The 23,319-nt window shown below is 35.9% G+C and overlaps 1 protein-coding gene and 1 long non-coding RNA gene across 4 annotated transcripts; both read right to left on the minus strand.

Annotated features, from left to right (window-relative positions):
* Positions 1 to 452: 452 nt before the first annotated feature.
* LOC144848450 (uncharacterized) lies at positions 453 to 2,473 on the minus strand. Its single transcript, XR_013613854.1, has 3 exons — positions 2,441 to 2,473; positions 1,691 to 1,907; positions 453 to 1,581 (listed from the first exon to the last, which is right to left on the minus strand). It is a non-coding gene; the product is annotated as an uncharacterized LOC144848450 (long non-coding RNA).
* Positions 2,474 to 3,434: 961 nt separating this feature from the next.
* Positions 3,435 to 23,190, minus strand: LOC144847757 (ras-related and estrogen-regulated growth inhibitor-like). Of its 3 annotated transcripts, none has more exons than XM_078704267.1 (6): positions 22,926 to 23,190; positions 8,559 to 8,660; positions 7,644 to 8,070; positions 6,897 to 6,953; positions 5,103 to 5,176; positions 3,435 to 4,564 (listed from the first exon to the last, which is right to left on the minus strand). In XM_078704267.1, the coding sequence occupies exons 3-6, from the start codon at positions 7,753 to 7,755 to the stop codon at positions 4,148 to 4,150; spliced, it is 660 nt and encodes a 219-aa protein (XP_078560393.1). In that variant the 5' UTR covers positions 7,756 to 8,070; positions 8,559 to 8,660; positions 22,926 to 23,190; the 3' UTR covers positions 3,435 to 4,147. The 3 variants fall into 3 exon arrangements, with proteins under 3 accessions (XP_078560393.1, XP_078560392.1, XP_078560394.1); XM_078704266.1 differs by having other exon boundaries at positions 22,922 to 23,190; XM_078704268.1 differs by having other exon boundaries at positions 8,476 to 8,660; positions 22,922 to 23,190.
* Between the last annotated feature and the right edge of the window lie 129 nt (positions 23,191 to 23,319).

The following is a 23,319-nucleotide window of genomic DNA, read 5'->3' on the forward strand; positions in this document are numbered from 1 at the left end:
TAATCTCACATTTTTTCCAAAGACATAATGTGCCAAATAACTCCTTTTTTTAAAGTCTTCCCTTTTCGTTTTTTTTTTCTGTCACCAAACGTAGTTCGTCATACAAACGAAATGCCGGCCAGGTGAATACGTATGCTATGTATTGCGTCGGAATTCCTAGATGTCACCAACACTTGAAAATTCTGTTTAAACACTATGCCCTCACTCGCTACACGAAAACTTTCACGCATTTATCAAACCCTCCTGGCATCATCGCCATATCGACATCATGTCGTTCTATTACATTATTTCTCTTCATAACATCATCATCGTCGACATCATCATCATCATCATCGTAATCATCGTCATCATCATTGTCATCATCAGTCACCATCATCATCGTCGTCATGAGATTTTCGTCATACCGTATCAAATAGCGTTGAAAAAATAAAGACACGAAATTTAATTTGTATTTCCTTTTATAGCATTTTTCATTGTTTACAAACAATTACAAAAAAAACCCCGAAAAATAATGCATAAGAATATATAACTTTATATCATTCCATGTCATATACTTTGAAACAAACAATATATTAACCATGGTGGTTGTACCCCCTCTTTTGAAAATGAAGGATGTTCTTCTATATGACTTATTGGAGGACATAATTACGAACCTTCCCTGGAAAAAAAAACAATACTGCATAAAAATATATAACTTAACTACATTTCATGTCTTAATTAGTTTACCCTCGTTTTAAAAAGTGAGTAAAACAATTAATATGGGCTTCTACTATTATTGGAGGAAGGAAACTCCCCAATATCATTGGTCCACCTCTAATTGAAGACAGTCCCAAGGCAATCTAACAACAGAACACTGAGCTTGCCTTGCCAAGATAGGAACTCGTAACAGTCCTTTGATCTTATGTCTGGCTGCGACAAATACCAACAATACTGTACTATGTACATAATTTTCGGTCTGTTACACACTAAAAAAAAAAGGTGCAAATCTCTACCTAAAAAGGTGCAAACCGATGCAACAATAGCAGCTCCCTTTAAGGTGCACAACTGCACCTTTGACGGAAGGTGCAATTTTGAACCCTGATAAAGGGTGCTATAATGCTCCGTTGGAGTTCATATTTGCACCATATAAGGTGTAATTTTCTACCCTAAAAGGTGCAAACGAAATGCAACAATAGCAGCTCCCCAAAGGAGCAAAATTCAACCTCTAAATAAAGGTGCAACTTTACACCCTAAATAAAAGGTTCAATAATGCTCTTTAAGGTTCAAATTTCTGTTAAAAAGGTGCACAAATAAAAATCACTAAAATACAAAAAATATTGATTAAGCTTGGTATAATTTTATTCAACTTTAAAACATTACATTATTCAATTCAACTGCTGAATTTTTGGATGGCAATTACCAGTCTTTGCACCTTAAATAGAGTGTGGCCATCTCTTCTCAAACCAACAATAGGCCTATTGCTAAAAGTATCTAATAATGACATCTTTGACAGTATTCTCTTCTTATTCCCATATATCTGAAACAGTGTTCTTGATGTCTGGTTCACCTTTTCCGAACATTTTCACCTGATTATGTACTTTCCTAAAAAGCATGAAATAGGAATGGAAACTATTATATTAATATTATCATTAATATAAAAACATCATACAATACATTATTGGCATTGTTCTGATTTTTTAAGTCAAATTACCTTGTCCACATGCTTCACATACTTTAAAGTATGTTCCTCTCCCTTTCCTCAGCTCGTAGTATAGTAGGTCCTATATATACTAGAGTATTACGGTACATGTCATGTGGTCACATTTCTTTCTCCTTTTCTGAACATCTTCATTGCTGCTGATCAGAGCAGAGGTGCTCTTTCATGTTTAAACTTATTTTATCCCTCCATGACATCATGTAGGCTGTAACTATTTATAATTAAAAATAATGTGTATAAGAATTAATATAGCCTATAGGGTAGGCCTACTAATATCCAGCTACTGTAACTATTAATAATAACTAGGCCCCTAGCCTGCCTTGCTAGGCCTATTATTATTAATTATAGGCCTAGCCGGCTAGGCCTAGGTCTGCTTTTAATTAAGTTTAACTTTAAGGTCTACCTAGCCTAGTAGGCCTAGCTAGCCTAGGCTAGAGGCCCTATCTATGCCTAACCTACTAACTAGGCCCAGGTAAGTAGGCTAGGCCTGGTCTAGGACTAGCCCCCGCCCGAGAGGCTACTGTAGGCCAAGTAGGCCTCTAGTCTAGACTGCCTACTTTAGGCCTAACCTAGGCCTAGATAGGCTAGGCCTAGGTAGGAGGCCGTGCCTAGCTAGCCTACCCTCTAGCTAGCCTTATTTATTTTGCTATAATTTTTAAGTTTTAGGCCTAGGCTTATAGGCCTATATAATAATTAATCTAATAAAAACCACCAAATTACATGCCTAAAAGCTTCGTTACTTACTTTTAACAGCTATCCTACACTGGAGAGATGTGGCCTAGTTTTATAGGCCATATTTTGGGCGCAAACTCCTTTCAATATTTAAACTGCATGTTTAACAACCGCACGCGCTTAACATTATTGTTTAATTCTTGTTTCAAATAAATTTACAATAGATGCCTACATTATGATATTAAATATTCTAATAATATTGTTAAATATGAAAGAAAAGTTTACTTATTCTAGACACCAGAACCAGAGTATATAACCTCTGAAATTCAATATTTAAAAAATTGTTTACAGACACCTTGCGTGCGCATACGGCACGAAAATTGTACAAACAGGTGCTATTATGCACCTTTTAACTGATGTTAAACCTTATAGGGTGCCCAGTTGATCCTTTGAATTTATCATGTTAAAGGTATAAAACTTTAATTTTCAGTTACAAGCCAGCGACTTTCTAATGTTCCGTAAGAAACAGATTTTTTCGATTTCCGATAGCTGTCCCCACAACCTATATTATTATGAATCTTTCTTATTTTTGTTTTAACTTACCACAATATTGTCATTCTAAAAAAATTGTCATAATCATTACCTTTTAAGTTTTTAGAAGCCCTAAGTTAAATATATCAAGAAGCGTTCATTAATCTAATACTAATAGGTCTTATTTTGTCACACAGTCACCATGACGTACTTGGGCCTTTGTGGTGCAGTTCTGCACCTTTTTATACTTGTCTGCATTTTTCGATATATAAGGTGCAAAAATAAACCTTTTATGAACTCTGCACCATTTTATGAGAAAAAGGCGCAAATTAGCACCCTTTTAAAGGTTTGCACCCTTTATTGCACCTTTAGTTTTAAGTGTGTAGGGCGCGGAACTGATCGTATCGCAGCCACATATAAACCCCTTTTACCTCCGGAGCTGCAGTATCCTGTTGTTAGATTGCCTTGATAGCTGTACTCCATCTCGTCGCACTCTATTTCACGCCCCCGCCGCCGAAACTACGGAAACCGTGTTTTTTTTATTTTTGAAAGGAAATCCGGTTTGGTTAAACATAAACCAAATTAGTTTAATAATGGACCTGTAGGCCTAAATCTCATGCATCACCCTCTGCCATTACGTATACATCGGCACGTATACGGATACATTAGGCCGAAATATAAATATTTCTTTTTTAAATGATACATAAAAACATATGGTGTCAGGACTAAAATGTAAAATATACAACGATTAACTTATTTAACACAGACGCGTATATTTTACCAAAATATATATAATATATGTATGCAAGATTATTACAGTATTTTGGTCACACAATTTTCAATAAGTAAAAAAAAAAAATAATGAATCTTAACATAAATTCATTAATCATAATGAAAATAGTTTTTTCTAGAATTGTTTACGGGGCGCCATATGGGACATTGAACAGACAATCGTTCACCCTCCCACGCCACAATTAGCAAGATTCAAGAAGACGAAATACCGATGACGTCATACAACAAAGATGACGGCCTCAATATGACATCAAAAACATGTCCATATAGTATCAACAGTTATAGACTTTAGGCCTAAATACATGACTAAAGATGAAAGAACGTCAACAAAATTGCATTCCTATGGCTTTATCGTCACTTCCGTTTAAACTTTATCGTCTTGGTCAATCAAAATATTTACCACAATGCATTGCACAAAAATATTTAAAACTTCCGTTTCAAAATCAAACACAAACGTTAGTGAATGTTGTTTATTTTCGTAAACATTCCTTTCAAAACTTGTTTCATTTGTTGTGACGTCGAACTCCTTCTTCTTTGTTTACTATCTACCATTTTCCTCCGCCTGACCTCTCTGACAAGTTCGTGAAATGCCTCATAAACGTTCCTGTCTCCTAAACAAATAGATGTCTCATAAAAAGCACATGCTAATTCTTCTGAAAGTTTTTCTCCTTCTTCGTACGATACTTCTCGTTCGTGTTCCAAGTCGGACTTGTTGCCGAGTATCACAATGGACACGTTGCGCGCTTTCTTTATTTCATCTAGAAATGACTTGATTCTAAGAACTTGGTCGAAGCTTTGGCGATCTGTTACACTGTACATGACAAGGAAGCCTTCACCCCATCGTATTTGGCCCTCTCTGTGGTTATCAGTATCCTGCAAAAAAAAAGATAAATTGTTTTAGGCCTATATAGTTTCTTACAGATAATCTCAGCATGGAAGTACAGTTTGTCGAAAGTAGGCCTACTTGTTTTTTTGTAATATTTATTGCTATCAATAATATCCACAATACAATACATTATGATTTGAAATTAACAAATTCACAGAAACTAAATAATTATAACTGTTGGTAAAGTAACAATATTTACTATGATTCTAATGAAAGCAACTGGCGCCTTCTGAGATTATAACAAAATCCATTAATCGTTAATGTAAAAAAAAATGCATCAGTATAATAATTTAGCCTATTTTTTTTCTATTTTGAAAGGCAGATACGCGCGAATGGGCAATGTAACCAAAATACAAAATAATAAACATAAATATGCAATCGAATTATGTGTTATTAGCATAAAACACAAAACTCTCTCTTTATAATATTTTTTTATAATTGATACATTTCAGAAAAAAAGTCTAAAGATGATTATCGTAAAAACATTGTGTGCGGGAAAGTGAGACATTGCAAAAAGCGACTTACCCCACCAGCTGTGTCGAGTATATCTACGGTCATGACGTCATTATCTACAGTTGTTTGATGACGGTATGTGCATTCTAGAAAATAAATACATAATATTAAATATAAAACATATTTTAAATTAATAATATTTGTGGATAAATGTCAAACATCGAAGATAAATATCACTTATGTAAAATTTGAAACCTCGCGGCGCGGATTTATATTGCGTTCGTCACTTATTCACGCGAAATATTACAGTCCAAAAGACATATGTTAAAAAAGTAATCCGAAGAGGAAAATAATTTTGACAACATAATCCGTTTAAACCAATCGTTGAAATTAATTCTGAATGAAATACTGGTGTCGTAATGTATAGATCAACTTAATACTCAGAACAGTCTCAGCAATTGAAGATTGGATTAAAAAGAAAATGAAATTAACATTAACGATGTCTGCCACAGCGACCTGCGTAATGAAAACCAATTGTTGTGATAACTTTAGCGAATACGCCAAATCAGGAAAATGGCGGAAGCTGCGTACTGTATTACGTTGTCTTTGGAATATTTATTTTGTCTTTAATATAAGTTTATGAACTTTATCTTTATAACAATATATGACAAAAAAACATTATCAAACGTCATAGATTAAAAAAACATAACATAAAAACCAACGAAAAAATAATGGTTTTCCCACAAATGAAATTGTTCTTATTTATTTTTGTTCAATGTCTGTCACTTGTCTACCATAGCTTCCACATGTCGAAATTTATGCCGCCGGGGGTTATACCAACGCGTTGATGAGTGATGGATCGCGTCAACAATGCTTAAAACGCGTCGCCGGCCGGGTGTTGTATCAAACGTGTTAGTAGAGTGACAGATCGCGTCAACCGACTCATTCTGCACACTCGTCACGTAAACTACAAACAGCTAAGTGAATTAAGATAACTGATGAAATAATTTTCTTTCAGGGAAATGTTTGCGTAATACGTAAAGCTTAAATGAGAAATAAGTGATTGAATTGAATATATTCCGTGAATACGTGCGTATTTAAAATACATTAATGGCCGTTATATTTTTTAACCGTGTGGTGAATACTAAATCAGGCGGTAGTGTCAATAGACACGGATTGTATTTGTCCCGTGAGTGTCTTTAACAGACTCGTCACACGGCGAATATCAAAGTACATTGCACTTTGTGTGGGTTAAGTAGAGGCGGTTTTTTAAAGTGAACCAGGTATGGTGATTGTGATGATGTTTGACGGAGAGCAGGAATTAGATGTTGATAAAGCCTGTGGCCGTATTCACCATTCACACTTAGGCTAAGGGAAACACTTACCCTTAAAATAAAAAAAAATCTCCTATCTAAGTGAATACAATTTAAGTGAAATACTTAACATTTAATACTTAAGTGTGATTGGTGAATACGGCCACGCCCACTTGGACGCACCAATCACGACACGATGGATCATTCGAACTGTCGCTTGTGATTGGTCAACTCACTTGCGTTGCGCAACGCCCTACGTTACCTCCAAGTGTGGGACCAAGCTTAATTAACGATGAGTGAATATGGTAATAAGAGAGTGTGTTTTTGAAATTAATGTTTTGAATTATAATCAGAATCTATCAAAATATACTGTTTATCTTAAATATCTGTATTGGAAACAGATAAAATATTGTACATAATATTGTTAAAACATTGTTGAAATTGTATTTGTATTTTGTATGTTCACGGCCCCAGGGAAGAACAACCATGGGCCTCCTCGTTCCGTGGTTAACTAAAGTTAAATTGAATTGAATTAAACCAGATTGCTACTCACCTAGCGTCGGGTCATATTCCCATATAAATCTATTTGTTAAGAACCTCACAACAGCGGCTGTAAATACAAAGAAACAAATACATTAGCTTTATACATAGCTTACATACTCAATGTTACATAGATCATGAAAACAGCTGTTATTTCTATATACGTTTGTTACCTTTACCTGTGTGGGGTATGTTTTTTCGTATTTAATGTCAAAAAGGGTAACATGCTGACTGACACCATTTTAATTTATTGTTTTCTGAGGCTTATATAGAAAAGTTAGGCCAACTGGATTAAAGGAATCGGACGACTAACAACCCTTCTGTGTAACATTAAAATAGATTTAACTCAGGGGTACAAAATATCATAAACATATTGTCTCTCACGTAGAATTACAAGAAGAATCAATCCTTGTTGTGACATAGATAGATTTGAACTTTTAAATAAAAAATATTCCGTGAAATTCAGGTTGAAAAAATTCAGATACATTCACAAATGACGTCATAATCATACTCAAATCAATAATTATAATCATTTTTTCATCAACGGTATCTTCATCATCGTCGTCTTCAATAAGCCTAACCTTTCCCATCAATAAATGCAAGTCCAATTATAATATAAAACGCTTTCGTTATCTTTAAGCATGATCGTCATTAAAATCCGCAATATCAAATCTATACGTCACAGTATTGTTATCATCATCCTTATCATCATCCTTATCAACGTCCTTTCACTAAGATTAATTCATATCATAATAAATACCTGATTTTCCAACGCATGAATTGCCAAGTACCACCAATTTACATTCGGACATTTTACCGTTGCTTCCATTCCCACTTCCAAGATTCTGAGCTGGAACCGTCAGCCGGATCATGATGAACGATGATATTATACCCGAGACAGTGACTTGTCCCCGTCGGCTATAACGTTTAGGCTACCCAAGCCTACCTCGAGAGATACTCAAAAGTGTTTGGTTTTTACTTGTCCCCGTCGGCTATAAAGCGTACCCCAAGCCTACCTCGAGAGATACTCAAAATTGTTTGGTTAAGACAATAAGCTGCCGAGTGTGCCTCAAGGGGTATCCACGCGAGGGTCTTCCAATGCGTCAGTTGAGCCTAGCGTACCTTTAGGGTATCTTCTATTTGGTTAAGATAACTTACAATATTGGTTTAGACACACTTGTTCACTCCTGTAAAAATAAAGAAAGAATGGTCTTTATAGAATCGGATGTGTTCTAATACCCATAAGGGAATTAACGATAATAATTTTGCAGATACTAATTTCATATAATAATCCGCATATTATAATATCAAAACGTAGTATTATAATATCATAATTATGGCATTCCTACGTCATATATAACTATTTCCCGCATAAATATGATTTATTTATCGTTAAATTATGAAAGGCATGATTTCTAAACAATTAGATACAAATTGCGATATAATAAATCATTTCACAAGTGATGATAAAATTCGTAACTATTAGCCTACCTCAGTCATTTTATTAATTTTCTACGAAATTACTATTTCGGAGAATCGTAATACATCATAGAGAGAGAAGATAAAGTTTGACAAATGCGTTCGATAACTACCAAATCTGAGTCAGCGATTAACGAATTTCGGGTTTGATCCGATGTGATCAATTCCAATAGATAGAGCTAAGCCTACAACTTACTTTGTTTCATGTACAAAATCCACTATGTAAAGGTTAATAAAACGTTTTCTTTCCGTGTACAGAAACTTAGATGATGCTGCTTGAATGTCACACACTCGTAAACTGAAAGATAAAACGAAGAGCAGTGTTATACATAATAAGATCGTCGGTCGTTCACATGGATGAAATGGGATGATCTGATTGGCTAGTAGTAAAGATGGCATGAGATTGGATGGTTTATTTTAACGAAGGCCTATAGTTATGTATTTATTACCTGTATTTATTATGATGTCTATGCGTCTGCATGTTGTGCGTATACGTAATATAGGCCTATGCGGCTTTGTACGTAGGCCCTGTGCGCATTTTGAATGATGTAGCCTACACGTGTAGCTTTTAAATCTACGCGAATTGCGTTTAGTTTACTTTAATAATAATTTATACGAATTCGGTTTTGCCAGAAAACATCTACCATAAACCTTGATATAAGATTTTATGTTTTTCTTTTGTAAATCAACGCGACTGCACCTTGACGTATGAATCTAGGCTTGTTAACAAACAACCACACACATTTATTTACATTGGCGTACATCCATTCTAACATGTTTGTCTATTAATGTTTGTGATGTGAATGACGGCCGCGCGTGTGGCGGGAGTCCATTCTTTCGCGACAACACTCTTTAATCTAAGATTGATATTTAAGCCGGTGACACGTATTCTAGTAAATTTTCAGGCCAGCGAATCTAGTGTAATGTTTCAAGTCCTCATTCAGTTAAGTCTTAAGAGCATATCAATGATGTAAAACAATACAAATTTCCTATAAACAAGCTCATAATATGTGGTTTGAATACAGTGAAACAGTATTTTCCAGAGTGTCATGTGGTTTAGACGGACATTAAAGACCGGTTCACACAGGGCGATCTAGATACGCGTCCATTTTACGACTTTAAAAATAAAAGGTATCTAAAGTCCCTCAGTGTGTGAACGACCTAGATACGCGTCCATTTTACGACTTTAAAAATAAAAGGTATCTACAATCCCTCAGTGTGTGAACGATCTAGATACGTCTATAGACCTAATTATGATAAAGAAGACGTGTTGAAGTCATAATGGGGACGCGGTAATCAAGAATTCGACGCGGTCGCCTGTGCCGTTCGTATGCGCGTCAGAGTCCGCGACTACGCCAAATTGCGGAACTTGGGATAGTCACAGAAGGTATCACAACGCTGTTTATTTATGAGCATGCGCGATGAGAATCTACGATGCTCATGCGCTGAGCAAGTAACATTGTTTAAAGCTCTGTCTACACTATCAAACTAGTTTGACAAAAAAAGTGTGATGTGCCCACATATGGTAGTGATATGCCCAAATATGGTAGTGATATGCCCAAATATGGTAGTGATATGACATCATCATGTCCATCACATTTGTTGTCACATAAAGTTTGATAGTGTAGACAAAGCATTACAAAAGAAAGGAAGCTACGCGCACTTGCAACGCACGGAAATTGATTTTTCCTCCAACAAGCACTTATGATTTTTATTATCCAACTCATCATCATGTGGTCGCGTGATACATCCATCAGATATAAATTGTATACCCAGAAATGAACGCAAAATTACTTTCGACAATTCTTCGAAACATAATTCATTATCGTTTTATCGACTGACGCTAAAAATATGTAGGCCTACAACTCTCATTGATTTGAATACGAATAATACCGAAATATTACAGCAAACGCAACGTTTAACAACATAACACCATTAAATAGAGGCCTTTGTTGGGAAAATAACAAAATACAACAGTGAAATATGGACACACTTTTAAAACCAGACCACTGCGGGGATTGAGAATGTAGAAAGCTGTATAAAATAAATAGATGTAGGGCCTATAATAAAATATTTAAAAGGTATTTTGTTTTTATAAAAAAAAGAACAAAATGTAAAATCAAAACTGTATTTATTCACTTAATATATTGTTGAAATCACTGGTGTACTTTTCACAATAAATGTGATTGAATATCGGTATATAAAATACATTATTATAATTGTCTCATGTCTGAGGCGCCCAGGATTATTTCTTAAGCGTCCAGAGACAATGTTCTCAAGCTAAGGCTTCAAGCTAAGGATTGACAGCATAGTTGGCTGTAGTATGAGGGTAAATGAACAAACCGCCTCGGGGTAATCTCCGAACATTATGCTCATTACAATTTGATATATGAGAGTTTCAAATTTGCAGATTAATAAAAGCGAGTGCATTGACTGTCTTCAAATGTCATAACGAAAAATTCTGATGTAATAAATGTTATTGTTTGTTTATTCCATTGATTTTAATCAAATTACTTCAAAACAGGTGCCGTTTTATTATTTTCCTCGCGAGGAGCCATCGTCTTCAATTTCTTGGATCTCAATCATTTTAGGGACCGTTCACCTCTTTGCTTAGGCCAAGTTGTAAGAGTATTGAACTGTTGAGCTATTAGGAATATTAACCGGCTGAAACTATAGGTTTAGCTCTCGGGGTGAAACAACCTCATCACCGCTGGAAGCGCACTGGTGTAGGTCGCTAACAAAACAAAAGGAACGAACGTCCTCCGAATGAATATTTCAGTACGCCTTCGTATGGTATACGCCCTGGTATTGGTATACACCCTGGTATTTGCATACTCCCTGGTTTTGGTATCTCAATGATCGTCCTTGTATTGGTATACCTATGATCGCCCTGGTATTGGTATACCTCTCGTACGATATACGCCCTGAATGGTATACGTCCATGGTATTGGTATACCCCTAGTATAACCCGTGTATGACATATTATACGCCCTGGTATTGGTATACACCTCGCATGATTATATACGCCCTGGTATTGGTATATACCACCCCTCCCCACCTCTAGTGAGATATACGCCCTGGTATAGGAATACTGTAGTCCCTGGTATTGCAATAGTATACCCCTCGTATGATCGCTCTGGTATTGGTATACCCACTCGAACACAAAAACCTTTCAATAGGACATTCAAGTTTTGTACAGTAGTACTCTACTATTTTTTCCATTAAATAAATCTTTTACCGCTTGATTAATTAGAGAGCATTCTTGGGGATAATGATACAAAAACAGATCATCTTTAATTACAGTGTATTTTAATTGGAAAGGCTTAATTGGCCAGTGACTTGTAATAACATTTTGTTAGTTGTCAGAGTGGGCTAGCGAAGACCAACGGAGCGTTACTGTCCCATAGGGTACATCCGACATTGTCCTTTATTTTCAATACCTCATTCAGGTTAAATCAGTTTAAAAATAATTAATAAATGTCATTTTAATTTCAATTATACTGCAAGTGACAAATTATTATCGGATGTAATAAGATGAAATGAAACGACTTCGCTTTTATCACTTTCCAATGAAGATAAAAGATATATTCATCATATATGGCTTCCGGTTTGATGGTCGTATACACATACGGGTTACGCACGTGTTTGAGCGCTTCGTTATAAACATCACGTGACGTATACGGAACGATTTTTTCTCCAAAAGCTCTAAAAAGTTATTTTCGGAAAAATACTCCAACGGTAAAAACATTATAATTACAATTGAATTGCTAATTCGATATCAATTTCACCATGTCGTCATATCGAGTGAGTGTAGAAAATATTCCTAAACATTGTTAATATTAAGAAATATTTTGTTTCAAAATACTAATCCATTTGAAATAGGTTTAAAATCCGTATCATCACGGGAGTGGGTTGTTATGCCCTACGGTTAAGGTCAATAACTGATGACAGGATCGAGTCACAAGAATTCAAGCAAAAAAGAAATGTTTATTTTGAACTTATTAGATCTATATTTAGCACAAAGTACAATTTATCGTGTTGGATACAGCCAAACACTCCGTAATCGTAGTTTATTCCAAAATTAGGTATCTAAACGAACTTTGACATGCACTCTGTCAAATGAGGACTGCCGGACATGAACCGAACCAGTAAATTAAAGCTCTGTCTACACGATCAAACTTTATGTGACAAAAATATGTGATGTGCCCATCCATATATGGACATGATGATGTCATATCACTACCATATTTAAGCATATTCACTACCATATTTGGGCACAAACTAGTTTGATAGTGTAGACAGAGCTTAGGATGTATCACCGATGTCACAGATCAAAATACATACACAAAATACCGTGCCGAACATGGTAAATCACGACTTATCTCTGGTCTGTTTCGCTATAGCAAATACAAAATTAAAAGTTTAGAATTTAGACGAAAATTATTACATAAACTCAGTAATATTTGTGTCACTAACATGTTTTATTAAAGTTTGAAGTAGCTAGACGTAATTTATGGAATTTAATAAGAAAATTAATTCCAATCAATAAAACGAACTAATGCAGTTAAGCCGCAATAAAACTCGAAAGGAACTGTCAAACGAACCATGAGATTTATGAAGACTTGAAAATGCCCACAGTTCACGAATACATAACATATAAATGATGTGTGTTTAACTTGCACCATCAATAACAGCATATTATATATCGCAATGTCGAAGCCTGTGTATAATTTACTCGGCGCTCGTTTAATCTCTGTATCATGCATTGTACACGAATTAATAAATACAATTGTATAGTTGCAAACCCGCGGTGTCATACACAACGATAAAGTACTTATTGCAGGGGAAATGAAGTTCTACGTTTTTCAACACACCTGCTGAAATAAAATTTATAAATGCCAAGGGTGAGAAATGTGGCGCACAGATATAATTCATAAATAATATATTAATGTCTGAACGTCGTCCTGCAGTATTGCTGAAAGTATAGTAGCACATTTTCTCAAAAATGTATTGTAGATAGAGAAGTATATATATAGTCTAGTAGGAAGGAGGGGTTACCGTGCACCCCCATGATGTATTTTTTTAATGTACATTTTTGTAATCCTGAATATATATAATTAACATTTACTAATATATTTAAGCTTAGATTTTGCGAATTGTCTTTTTCTGTTTTATTAGTTTGTTGATATGGATGACATTTTTCCGAAATAAAAGAAATTGAATTCATGAATTGATAATAGGCTACATTTGTCAACTACAACACAAATTGCATAAGTTACAGGTTCGAATCCAATCATTGTGTTTTAAAAACCATGACCATCACGGATAAGCGCGTCGCAAGTATTGACAAATCACAACGCGAGGAGTACTCTGAACTGACATTGTGATTGGTCAGCTCACCTGTGCTGCGTCCAAATGGCTATCAAGCCTTATATATAGACGATGCTTCGTTCAGCAATGTATCAATTTAACATTACATGAACGTCTTTAAAAATATGCTACGAGACAAAACCTCTAAAACATCAGGACTAAATATTTGCAACATTACAGTAAATATTCTGACGGACCAATTGGCAATCAAACGACATATTTCCAAGATAAAATCAGCAACAGTATAATACCAATGTATCGGATAAATCTCCTCCAAAGCGAATCCCTATCAGAAATTCTATCGAATCTATTTTAGGAACTAATTAATAAGGATCAGTATAAATATATACGTAAACGTACGATTTTTACCGGCATAAGAGGGTCTGTATAGTGTAGGAGCTTGAACCTAGCAAAAAAACATATTAATATGTATGAGACGCTCATTAAGCGGTTAACCGCGACTTGTTATTGCAAACTCAATTCCTGTTTATCTTTTACTGAAGGCATAAATGTGGACGATGACGTTCCATAATTTAGTCTGGTAACTTTGACAAAAGAAAAAAAAAAGTCTGTTTTATTTACATTTTCTTAAAGCTCTGGCTACACTATCAAACTTTATGTGACAAAAAAATGTGATGTGCCTATATATGGACATGCTGATGTCATATCACCATATTTGGGTATATCACTACCATATTTGGGCACATCTAACTTTTTTGTCAAACTAGTTTAATAGTGTAGACAGATCAGATCAGATTTTCTCGTGTACAAAATGTTCTACTCAGAAGGCCGCGTTATTTATCTCATTTCCCTAAAGTTAACGATTGGCTAGTTGCAAATTGCTGCATTCATGATTTAAAGTGTTCTCGTTAGATGGAAATGTTTCCTATAACGATCGTCCTTTCTTTTGTTTACAGTTTCACGATGGCTCGTCACGATGGAAAGTAATAACAATTTCAAACATCGTAAATTACGATGTTGGCGCGTCATACTGATTCGTTAATGATTCTCGACATTTAAATAATGTACCGATGACGTCGCTATAGAAATCACCGTCTCGTCTGATGATGGAAGTTGAACGACGGCGCTTCATACTTTAGCCTATTGATTCATAATAATTCTCTCCACTTCAAAAATGTATCTTTGACGTTCAAATATGACGGTCGTCTGTACATTTCTTTTTATGGTGGCTTAGTGAGGCATTCGAACGGCGTTTCATAAATAATTGATTATTCAATTGAATTACGTACAATAATCAAAATTACGAAGAATTTACGTAAGCATACGGTTAAGAAAGTCATGACGTAACGAACAATTTAGAAACGCACATAATGGTACGTGAATTTGACGCATAAACGCGTTAAAATATACTTTTACTACGTGTAATGTTTTCTGTTCTATTATGATACTCAGTAGGAGTACGCTAACCACGTTCCCATTGCAAGGTTACGGGATAGCACCCCCAACAATAGCCATGCTGTGCTGGTGCACTGATGTTATTTACATTCGTGTGAACCGATAGTACAGGATCGTGTCAAGATTCTTCCCAAGTTGGATTATTTTCCCCCAAAGCGATCACCTGAGCTATTATAAACCATTCAGTAACAGACCACACACAATTGGGTTTTGTGATTTACCCAATTCCATGACAGAAGTACAGTCAATGATAATAAGACACTAGAAATGTCATGTATGAATTTATCAATAGATCCGCAGGTGAAATAGCGCTCCGTTCCTGAAGCCGACACACGGAGCACATGCTTAGCGCGTCAATCAGGGCCTAAGACAATAAAGATGTCTGCAAAATACAGCTGTCTGACAAAGGACACTTTATTAAGACTTTCTACTTTTAGAACGTTTAAGCTAAATCATCTAATTTGAATCAATCTATTTGCGAATCTTCACGGAACCAAGTGACACGAGTTTCGGGAGTTGATTATGCAGTATACTGCAACTATCAACACACTCCTGAGAGTGGTTCACTACTGCGCATGCACAAACGCAGTTATTTTGCCCTACCACAAGTGTGACGAAACACAATAAACTGACCTCCTCTACCACAAGTGTGACGACACACAGTAATTTGACTTACCACAAGTGTGACGACACACAGTCATTTGACCTACCACAAGTGTGACGACACACAGTAATTTAACTAACCACAAGTGTGACGACACTCCGATCTCACCTAACATAAGTGTGACGACACACAGTAATCTGACCTCCCACAAGTGTGACGAAACACATTAAATTGACCTACCACAAGTGTGACGACACAGAGTAATCTGGCCTACCACGAGTGTGACAAAACACAGTAATAAGGTTTGACAATATAAAATGGCCATATAAATGCACAAGATCGCAAAATTAAAATCAGTCTTTTTCGTCCAGACAGCAGTAAACAACACTGATTTACTGTTTTATGGCAGTTGTTCTTTACTCATGTACATACACAATATACGCTAATGTATTTTAAACATGCCTTTAGAGAACAGCCTTTACAAATGTACAATCAATTTTATTGAGAGAAGTAAAAAAAAAGACGATAAACTAAGACAATCATAGACTTAATGACAGATATATTATTGCTAAAACAAATAACAAATAAATTCAAAAGAACAGCTGATAAGAACAGCTAAAACGAAAAAAAAAGATAAAATGTTCACATAAATGCATTGTAGACAAACGATACACATCAATACTTGTCCTATAGTAATCATTTCCCATGGCTCGAAAAACAAGTAGGCCTAATTGAAACAATTTAATGTTTCTCCTCTCAATTACTTAGATTAGATAATTAGATTTAAGATTTAATTAGACTTAATGACCCATTAATGTAATTGTGTTGGGGCTTCAGCAGCGCACCCCACCACACAAGAAAGGTTTGGACACGGACCTTTTTGCACCCCTTGCCTTCTGGTCCGTTTGTAGAACTTAGTTCTGAATGGGATAAGTCCTATAGTAATGATTACCTATAGCTTGAAAAACAAGTGCTATAATTGTATTGAAACAGTTTATTTCTCCTCTCAATTACTTAGACGTAATGACCCAATTGTGTTGGGGCAGAGGTAAGCACGGGCACCAACTTTCCATGTCTAACTTCAGCAGCGCACCCCACCACAGAAGAAACGTTTGGATACGGTCCTTTTCGCACCCCTTGCCTTCTGTGCGTTTGTAGAACTTATAGTTCTGAATGGCGTGGCGTAACGGCTATGGGAGTTCACTGGCTAAAGCCAAGGGCCCCGGAGCTTATGAATCCCTCTGAGCAGTGCCCAGAGGAAAAAACAAGCATTAAAATATATACCGAAAAAATAAAAATCGCCCGAGGCCTCCAGCGTTGGAGCTTGGAGGCCACCAGGGGCCTCAGGCCTCTGCGTTGGTACGCCACTGAATGGGATGTGGGTTATGGTTGTAAGGGGGGGGGGGGGGGGCGCGCCTAAATACACAGCACATCTGGGTATTTAATATCCAATTATTACACCTATATCATATAACAAACACATTACACAATCTAGTTTCAGTTAATCAATATCAGTTACGAATAGTTATTAAAAGATAAAAGAGATAAATAGGGCGAATAATAAGCTAAGTTTGCAAACGTATAACACTAACAACACTGGATTTAGTTTCCGATTTGATTATTATTATTAGATACTTGTTTAGTTTAACGATGCGATATCAGTTCTCCGTGATTATTGTAGTGCGCGTGCGTGTAACGTCAGCCACACTTTCATGTGCAAGTCGTAGGCGGAAGGGGTTTAACACCTCCGAATGCAGAGTACAGATCCCAATTGATTGACGTACGTCTCACATAAAATGGGAATTAATATCGCCTTGAACAAACAATTGTTGAAAGATATTAGGGGATTTTTCTCTTCCCTGATCATACTGTTGTCAGTTAATTTTTAACCTTCAATAATTTCTAATGGTCAGGTAGTTATATTATATCAACCAGATGTAAAATTATGTCGAGTGAAATGTCATCACAAAATGTACGCGCGAAAAGTTTTTTCCCACACTTCGCCGAAACGTAGGCCTTTCCGACACGTACGTCGTAAGCATACAGCTTGGTTTCCACTAGAGACGCAACGCGTGAGGGATGATCAATCGCGTGATTGGTCGAATTCTTGCGGCGCGCTTACGTATTTGCGTTGCGTCCAGGGAACCCAGCTTATTATAACAATAACAATGCAATAACATAGGCCTTAAGCCTGTTTTCCTGTCGACGTTATTCGACGCTATCGTCGTTGATCGTTAACAGTTCAGTTGAAATGATAACGATAGCGAGTACCTTTTCCTGTAAGTCGTTAACATTTCAATGTTTACGTAGAAGATCACCGATTATTGTTAACGATAGCGTCGAATAACGTCGACAGGAAAACAGGCTTTATTAGCTCCAATGGAGTAACCCTTGTAAACCCTCCTCCTCGCGTACCATGTCCATCAACTCACTATTAACACAGACTGCTTAACCAAACAAGACCATGCTAAAGGTTGACATGGTTCAAATGCGACAAGATAGTATAGTTATTAAACGTGACTTGTGGTACATTTTCACGTGTCGTGATTGTCCATACGACATTAATTATTACGATAATGTCCTGAAATGTGTTGCCAGAACCGACCGTTCTATCAGATCAAAGAATCGTGAACATAAATTGAACGCGATGAAAACAAAATGCTTCCTTACAATTTGACGCTGAAAATTTGCAGCTCAAATTTATTATACGCTATATTTACACAGGCCATCACTTTCACACTATACCGCCCAACATTTCGGGTTAAAATAAATATACGATTGAGGTTCAAATTGTATATTAGGTGCAAATTTTGAAAAATTCTCTGTAAACGTGTATATATTGGAACCTAACAACCTATGTAATAAGACCCTCGGACACCGCAATGGGTCTGGTTGTATAAACTGCCGTCAATATCAACCAAATGAAAAATCCAGTTTGTTTGAACACTAAAAACGTAATAACATATTTAGATAAAAAATAAGTTATAATGAGTTCATACGAGAAGGATTAAGGTCCTTCAATAGATACACCATTACTCCTGATAATGTCATAATTTTAGAGATCTAAACAAACATACGAAACCTTTTATCGAAAAAGGGAGATGGAAAAAATAGCAACATAAATTCTATATAATTATCTGTGTCTATACACTGTGTTCACATGTATTAGAGTTAAGCGTGCATTATGATGGAGTTAAGCTCCGATTCACATGCACTATAATGTTTTATAAGAGGTACATCCGATCATAGAGGTATAGAATAGTTTATACCTCTGCAATCCGATGTAAATTTAGTTTTCTGTACGCTAAAGATGCATAATTTACACGATTAACTATGTACGCCCTAGGCCTCACTCCTAGGCTAACGACGAAAACATGAACACAAAATTGACGAGCCCTCCTGTTGGCGATATGACTTATTGCATCATCTCATTGCACTAGCACAACTGCGCTTTTTATCAAAATACCAACCATTTCGCGGCATTTTAAAACAACAAACGTTGCAGAGAAAAATCACCTGGCCAGGTGTATCGGCAACCAGTTTACCTGCATAGGTAACTACATTACCCCCGTTTTAGCCCATTAACGAAGCGATGATGAGGGACATTAAGTAGGTATTAAAAAGCTGAGTGAATTCAAAACATTTTTGTCGGACGGTGAACTCGCTGTTGTTGAGATGGGACGGATAGAAAGGCATTGATGGACATCGTATGGTGTTGTATTTGTGTTAGTACTAAAGGAAATTGTTGTTTTCTTTATTAACCTAATTAAATTGCCACTCTGGGGCGGGAAAGGTTACTTGTTTACGTTGCAAATCTGATTTGTATGTTGGGTCTCAAGACAATTTAACAACAGAATACTAAGCTCCGGGGATCAAAGGGTTTATCTATTGCTTCGATACGATCAGTTCCACGTCCCTTAACACCGGAGAATATGTACAATACAGTACTGTTGTTGGTATTTGTCGCAGCCAGACATAAGATCAAACGACGGTCTATCCAGCAACTCCCTGGTCTGTCTACCAAACGCTCGACTGCGCTTGCAATTTGTAATAGTTTGTTAGTAACAGTACAAAGATAGAGAGTGAATTTTAATTCCATTCTGTTTAAGTCGGTGGTTCTTTATTAGCAGACAGGGTGCGTGGCGTTTCGATAACTCCTTTATTTATTCAGTAAAATGTATTTAATTGTTTCCCTTCTGGCGTCCCATATCTCTGACAGTAAAGTCTAACAAATCGCATTTAATTACTACAATATTTAAAATCATGTTGAATTCCAACTCCAGGGGTAACGACCTTGATTTGTCCGGGTTGTCTGGGATAACTGTATATAACTCGATGCGCATTACGGTGACGCAGTTGTAACGCATTAGTGACGCAGTCGGAGATGTGCGTTACTGAATGACGTAGCATATCACGTGCATAGGTGTACCATTGATACACTGACGAGCAGTGTAATTGTATTGTATCATGGGGAGGCTTGTCCAATTATTGCCCTTCCAACTGGGAGTTTAATTCCAAAATAGATGAAATATCCTAAAATAAACCGGTCATTCCCAATGTCGAAAAAGGAACCACTTTGTCGGTATGTCGGGAGTGGGAAAATAGATACATTGAAGACGTCGCTGATCTTACTTTTAAGTCTGTAACGACACAAACCCGCGCGTTCAACTTGATGAAAATGGACCATACGGCTTTTGTACGCATGCGTGTCAAATGTTTTTTTTTTTAAATATGTTTTATCACCGAGGTAATGTTCGCATTTATTCCAAATAAACATGGTTAATAAATGATTTATTGTTAGTAATCTCCAAAAATATCCTGAAGGGTCCAAGTTTGCTGTTGAAATCTACTTACAACTTAATCCTATCAAGTGGATTAATGTAAATAGTCTTCAAACTTCACCTATTGACTTCGTTAATGAAGGTCTGTCCTCATTAAACGCGCAAACCAAAGACAAACAGCTCTATTTAAATAACGAAAGGCTATTTTAGAACAATATGATACGAAAATATATACAATGTTAATTGACTGATATGATAGTACGGAAATATATACAATGTCAATTGACTGTTATTTTCGTGAATATTCAACTTCTGCGGCAGAAGTGGAGGGGTTAATGAAATTGTATAGTATAAATAGTAATACACATTTTCAACCTCTCTGCGGCAAAATTAAGCGGCAATATAAACACTATACAAGAAGGTGTTATTTACGTGGTAATATATGGTATTTCAAAACGGTATGATGGTTTCGAGTAGGGCATGATATTTTTATTTATGGGGAGGTAACATTTCTAACGAAAATGACGTCACAAATTGGGTACATTTGATAATGGTGGTCGTCAGCCTTAGGCCTATAACAAAACAAATTACCTAAAAAGAAAAGGTCAAATTCGTTTAAAAAAGAATCTTTAAATTTTCCATCGAACTTTATTATCGCGACTGGAATTGAAGACTATAATTATCCTTTATGTTGGCCAAAAAAAAAAAAAATTAATAAAAATATTTGGACTGGGCCTAATGTGTACGAAAAATGTAATTAAATTGTACCGTTTCGGTCTAGGGCTTGACTTCCAACATTTACAGATATACAAATATCATGTATAAAGTAGGCCTACGGTGTTTATTCCTGTACATATCCTTTAATATCAGGCCGATGATTTAAAGTGTTTCGTATACACAACTCATAACACCTGGCTAAAAATAGCAACTGTATAATAAACCAATATCTTGCTTTAGTGTTATGTTACTTGTAACTCAATGGCCTGTCATCCTCCTATGTAAATTTTACATAGGAGGTTAAAATATACATGTACATATTTTGCGTAACCTAACAAGATTTAGGACTTTTGAAGAACAATATACATAGAAACGAGATGTATATGCTGAATTAATTGTACTAAACTAGGGCATGTTTTTGCTTTAAATGTATACGATCTCGAAATAATCCTTGTCAAATATATAAATATGCTTTTACAAAGGTAATGTAAAACAGTAACGAATTGAGTGTAAACGCAAGATTACGAATTGCGAAATTTGCATATTTATGCAAATTTGAACAACTTTATCTATCGTGATTATTACACTAGTGTTATCACGTCGATTACAGGATAAGGGGAACTGCAGCCATGACTCAAAAACAGTATTCATGTTAACTTTTACGTCAAGTGATATTTTGCTAAAGTAGAGACGCTTACGGGGCGCCGTTCGGGACATTAAATATGTTAATATAATAAAATGTGACATAGAAGTAATTCTATTCGGACATACACAATTATTTACAGATATATAAATGTATATAATTGTTGAGATACAAACATAAATGTATTCTGTTGCAAACATTAGCAATGTCACGAACGGCGCCCCGTAATAATGGTAACGTTACCCCAGTGACACTTGTCCAATAAACTGAACCGTAACGTGATGAATGTACACCACGTGACAAATGGCAGTACGTTAACATAACCACAGAAACACCGCCTATAGATATACCACAACTATACCTTTGGTGCAACATCTGCTAACATACACAAACATTAAACATTATGGGAAGATTTTCTCATAACATTAGCAGCTCAAATAACAACGCATGTGGTAATCAAAATAAAAACATTCATCTGATATGCTTGTAGCTTCCTCACTTTCATTATTTCGATATGACGTCACTCACCTTTGTAGTAAATATTACTAGGCCTACTTAACTGTATTGGAATTTAAAAGGGTTTGTGCAGAGTGCAATATGCACTAAGCTTGAATTCAGGTTTAAACATTAAAATACCCATCTATTTTAGGTTTTTCTCAACTTCGTTTGAAGTGTCCTATCTAAACGAAAGGCTTCCGTGTAGAGAAAAGCAAATCGTCAAGAAATATCTAAGATAACCCGATGCCTATCTAACATGTGGCCTCTCGATTTTGTTATATTTACACAGTAGTAAAAGTACACCTTTTGAGGGTAAATGATAACCTTTAAAACTGCAGAGTTTTCGAACAGAGCAGAATAGCTTTTATGCCACGATTACATAATACTGTATAGGACGTTTGTAAAATCATGTTTTTTTTCGATTGGAATCACGTATCTAAGTTAAACCTCCCCTTGTTAACCTCCACCACAAAACCCATGTTATACGACATATAGTATACAGTAGTAGGAAATAATCAAAGATGGTTTACTCACCGTAAATTCCTACACCTGTCGTCGTCGTTTGAAGTATCGTAGTGATGTTATTAATTACTGGAAAACTTCCGCAATTGTTGCCTTTTTGTCGTCTGATGCTGTTCCTGCTGTCAGTTGCAGGCGGTAAGTGAAACCCAACAAACCGCTTCTGACATTAACCTTGTACCTTATCCTATCAAATTGCCCGGTGACCTCAACATTTCTGCGCACGATCAGTGAGTTTAATACGTAATACTATACTGGACTGCTTGCCAAATACCCTGTGATAATGATGAGACAATATGATAATGACGTAGATGATTGTGATGTCATCTATGATTGATAATACTGATACACTGCTTGCCAAATACCCTGTGATAATGATAAGACAATATGATAATGACGTAGATGATTG

This window comes from Antedon bifida, chromosome 7, assembly GCF_963402885.1.
Source record: "Antedon bifida chromosome 7, ecAntBifi1.1, whole genome shotgun sequence".
Lineage (NCBI taxonomy): Eukaryota > Metazoa > Echinodermata > Crinoidea > Comatulida > Antedonidae > Antedon > Antedon bifida.

Coding starts and splice junctions, on each gene's coding strand:
- LOC144847757 (XM_078704267.1), bottom strand. CDS start 7,755: ATGATCCGGCTGACGGTTCCAGCTCAGAATCTTGGAAGTGGGAATGGA. Junction 6,954..7,643: donor TTCATGCGTTGGAAAATCAG/GTATTTATTATG, acceptor TTGTATTTACAG/CCGCTGTTGTGAGGTTCTTA. Junction 4,565..5,102: donor TACTCGACACAGCTGGTGGG/GTAAGTCGCTTT, acceptor TTTTTTTTGCAG/GATACTGATAACCACAGAGA.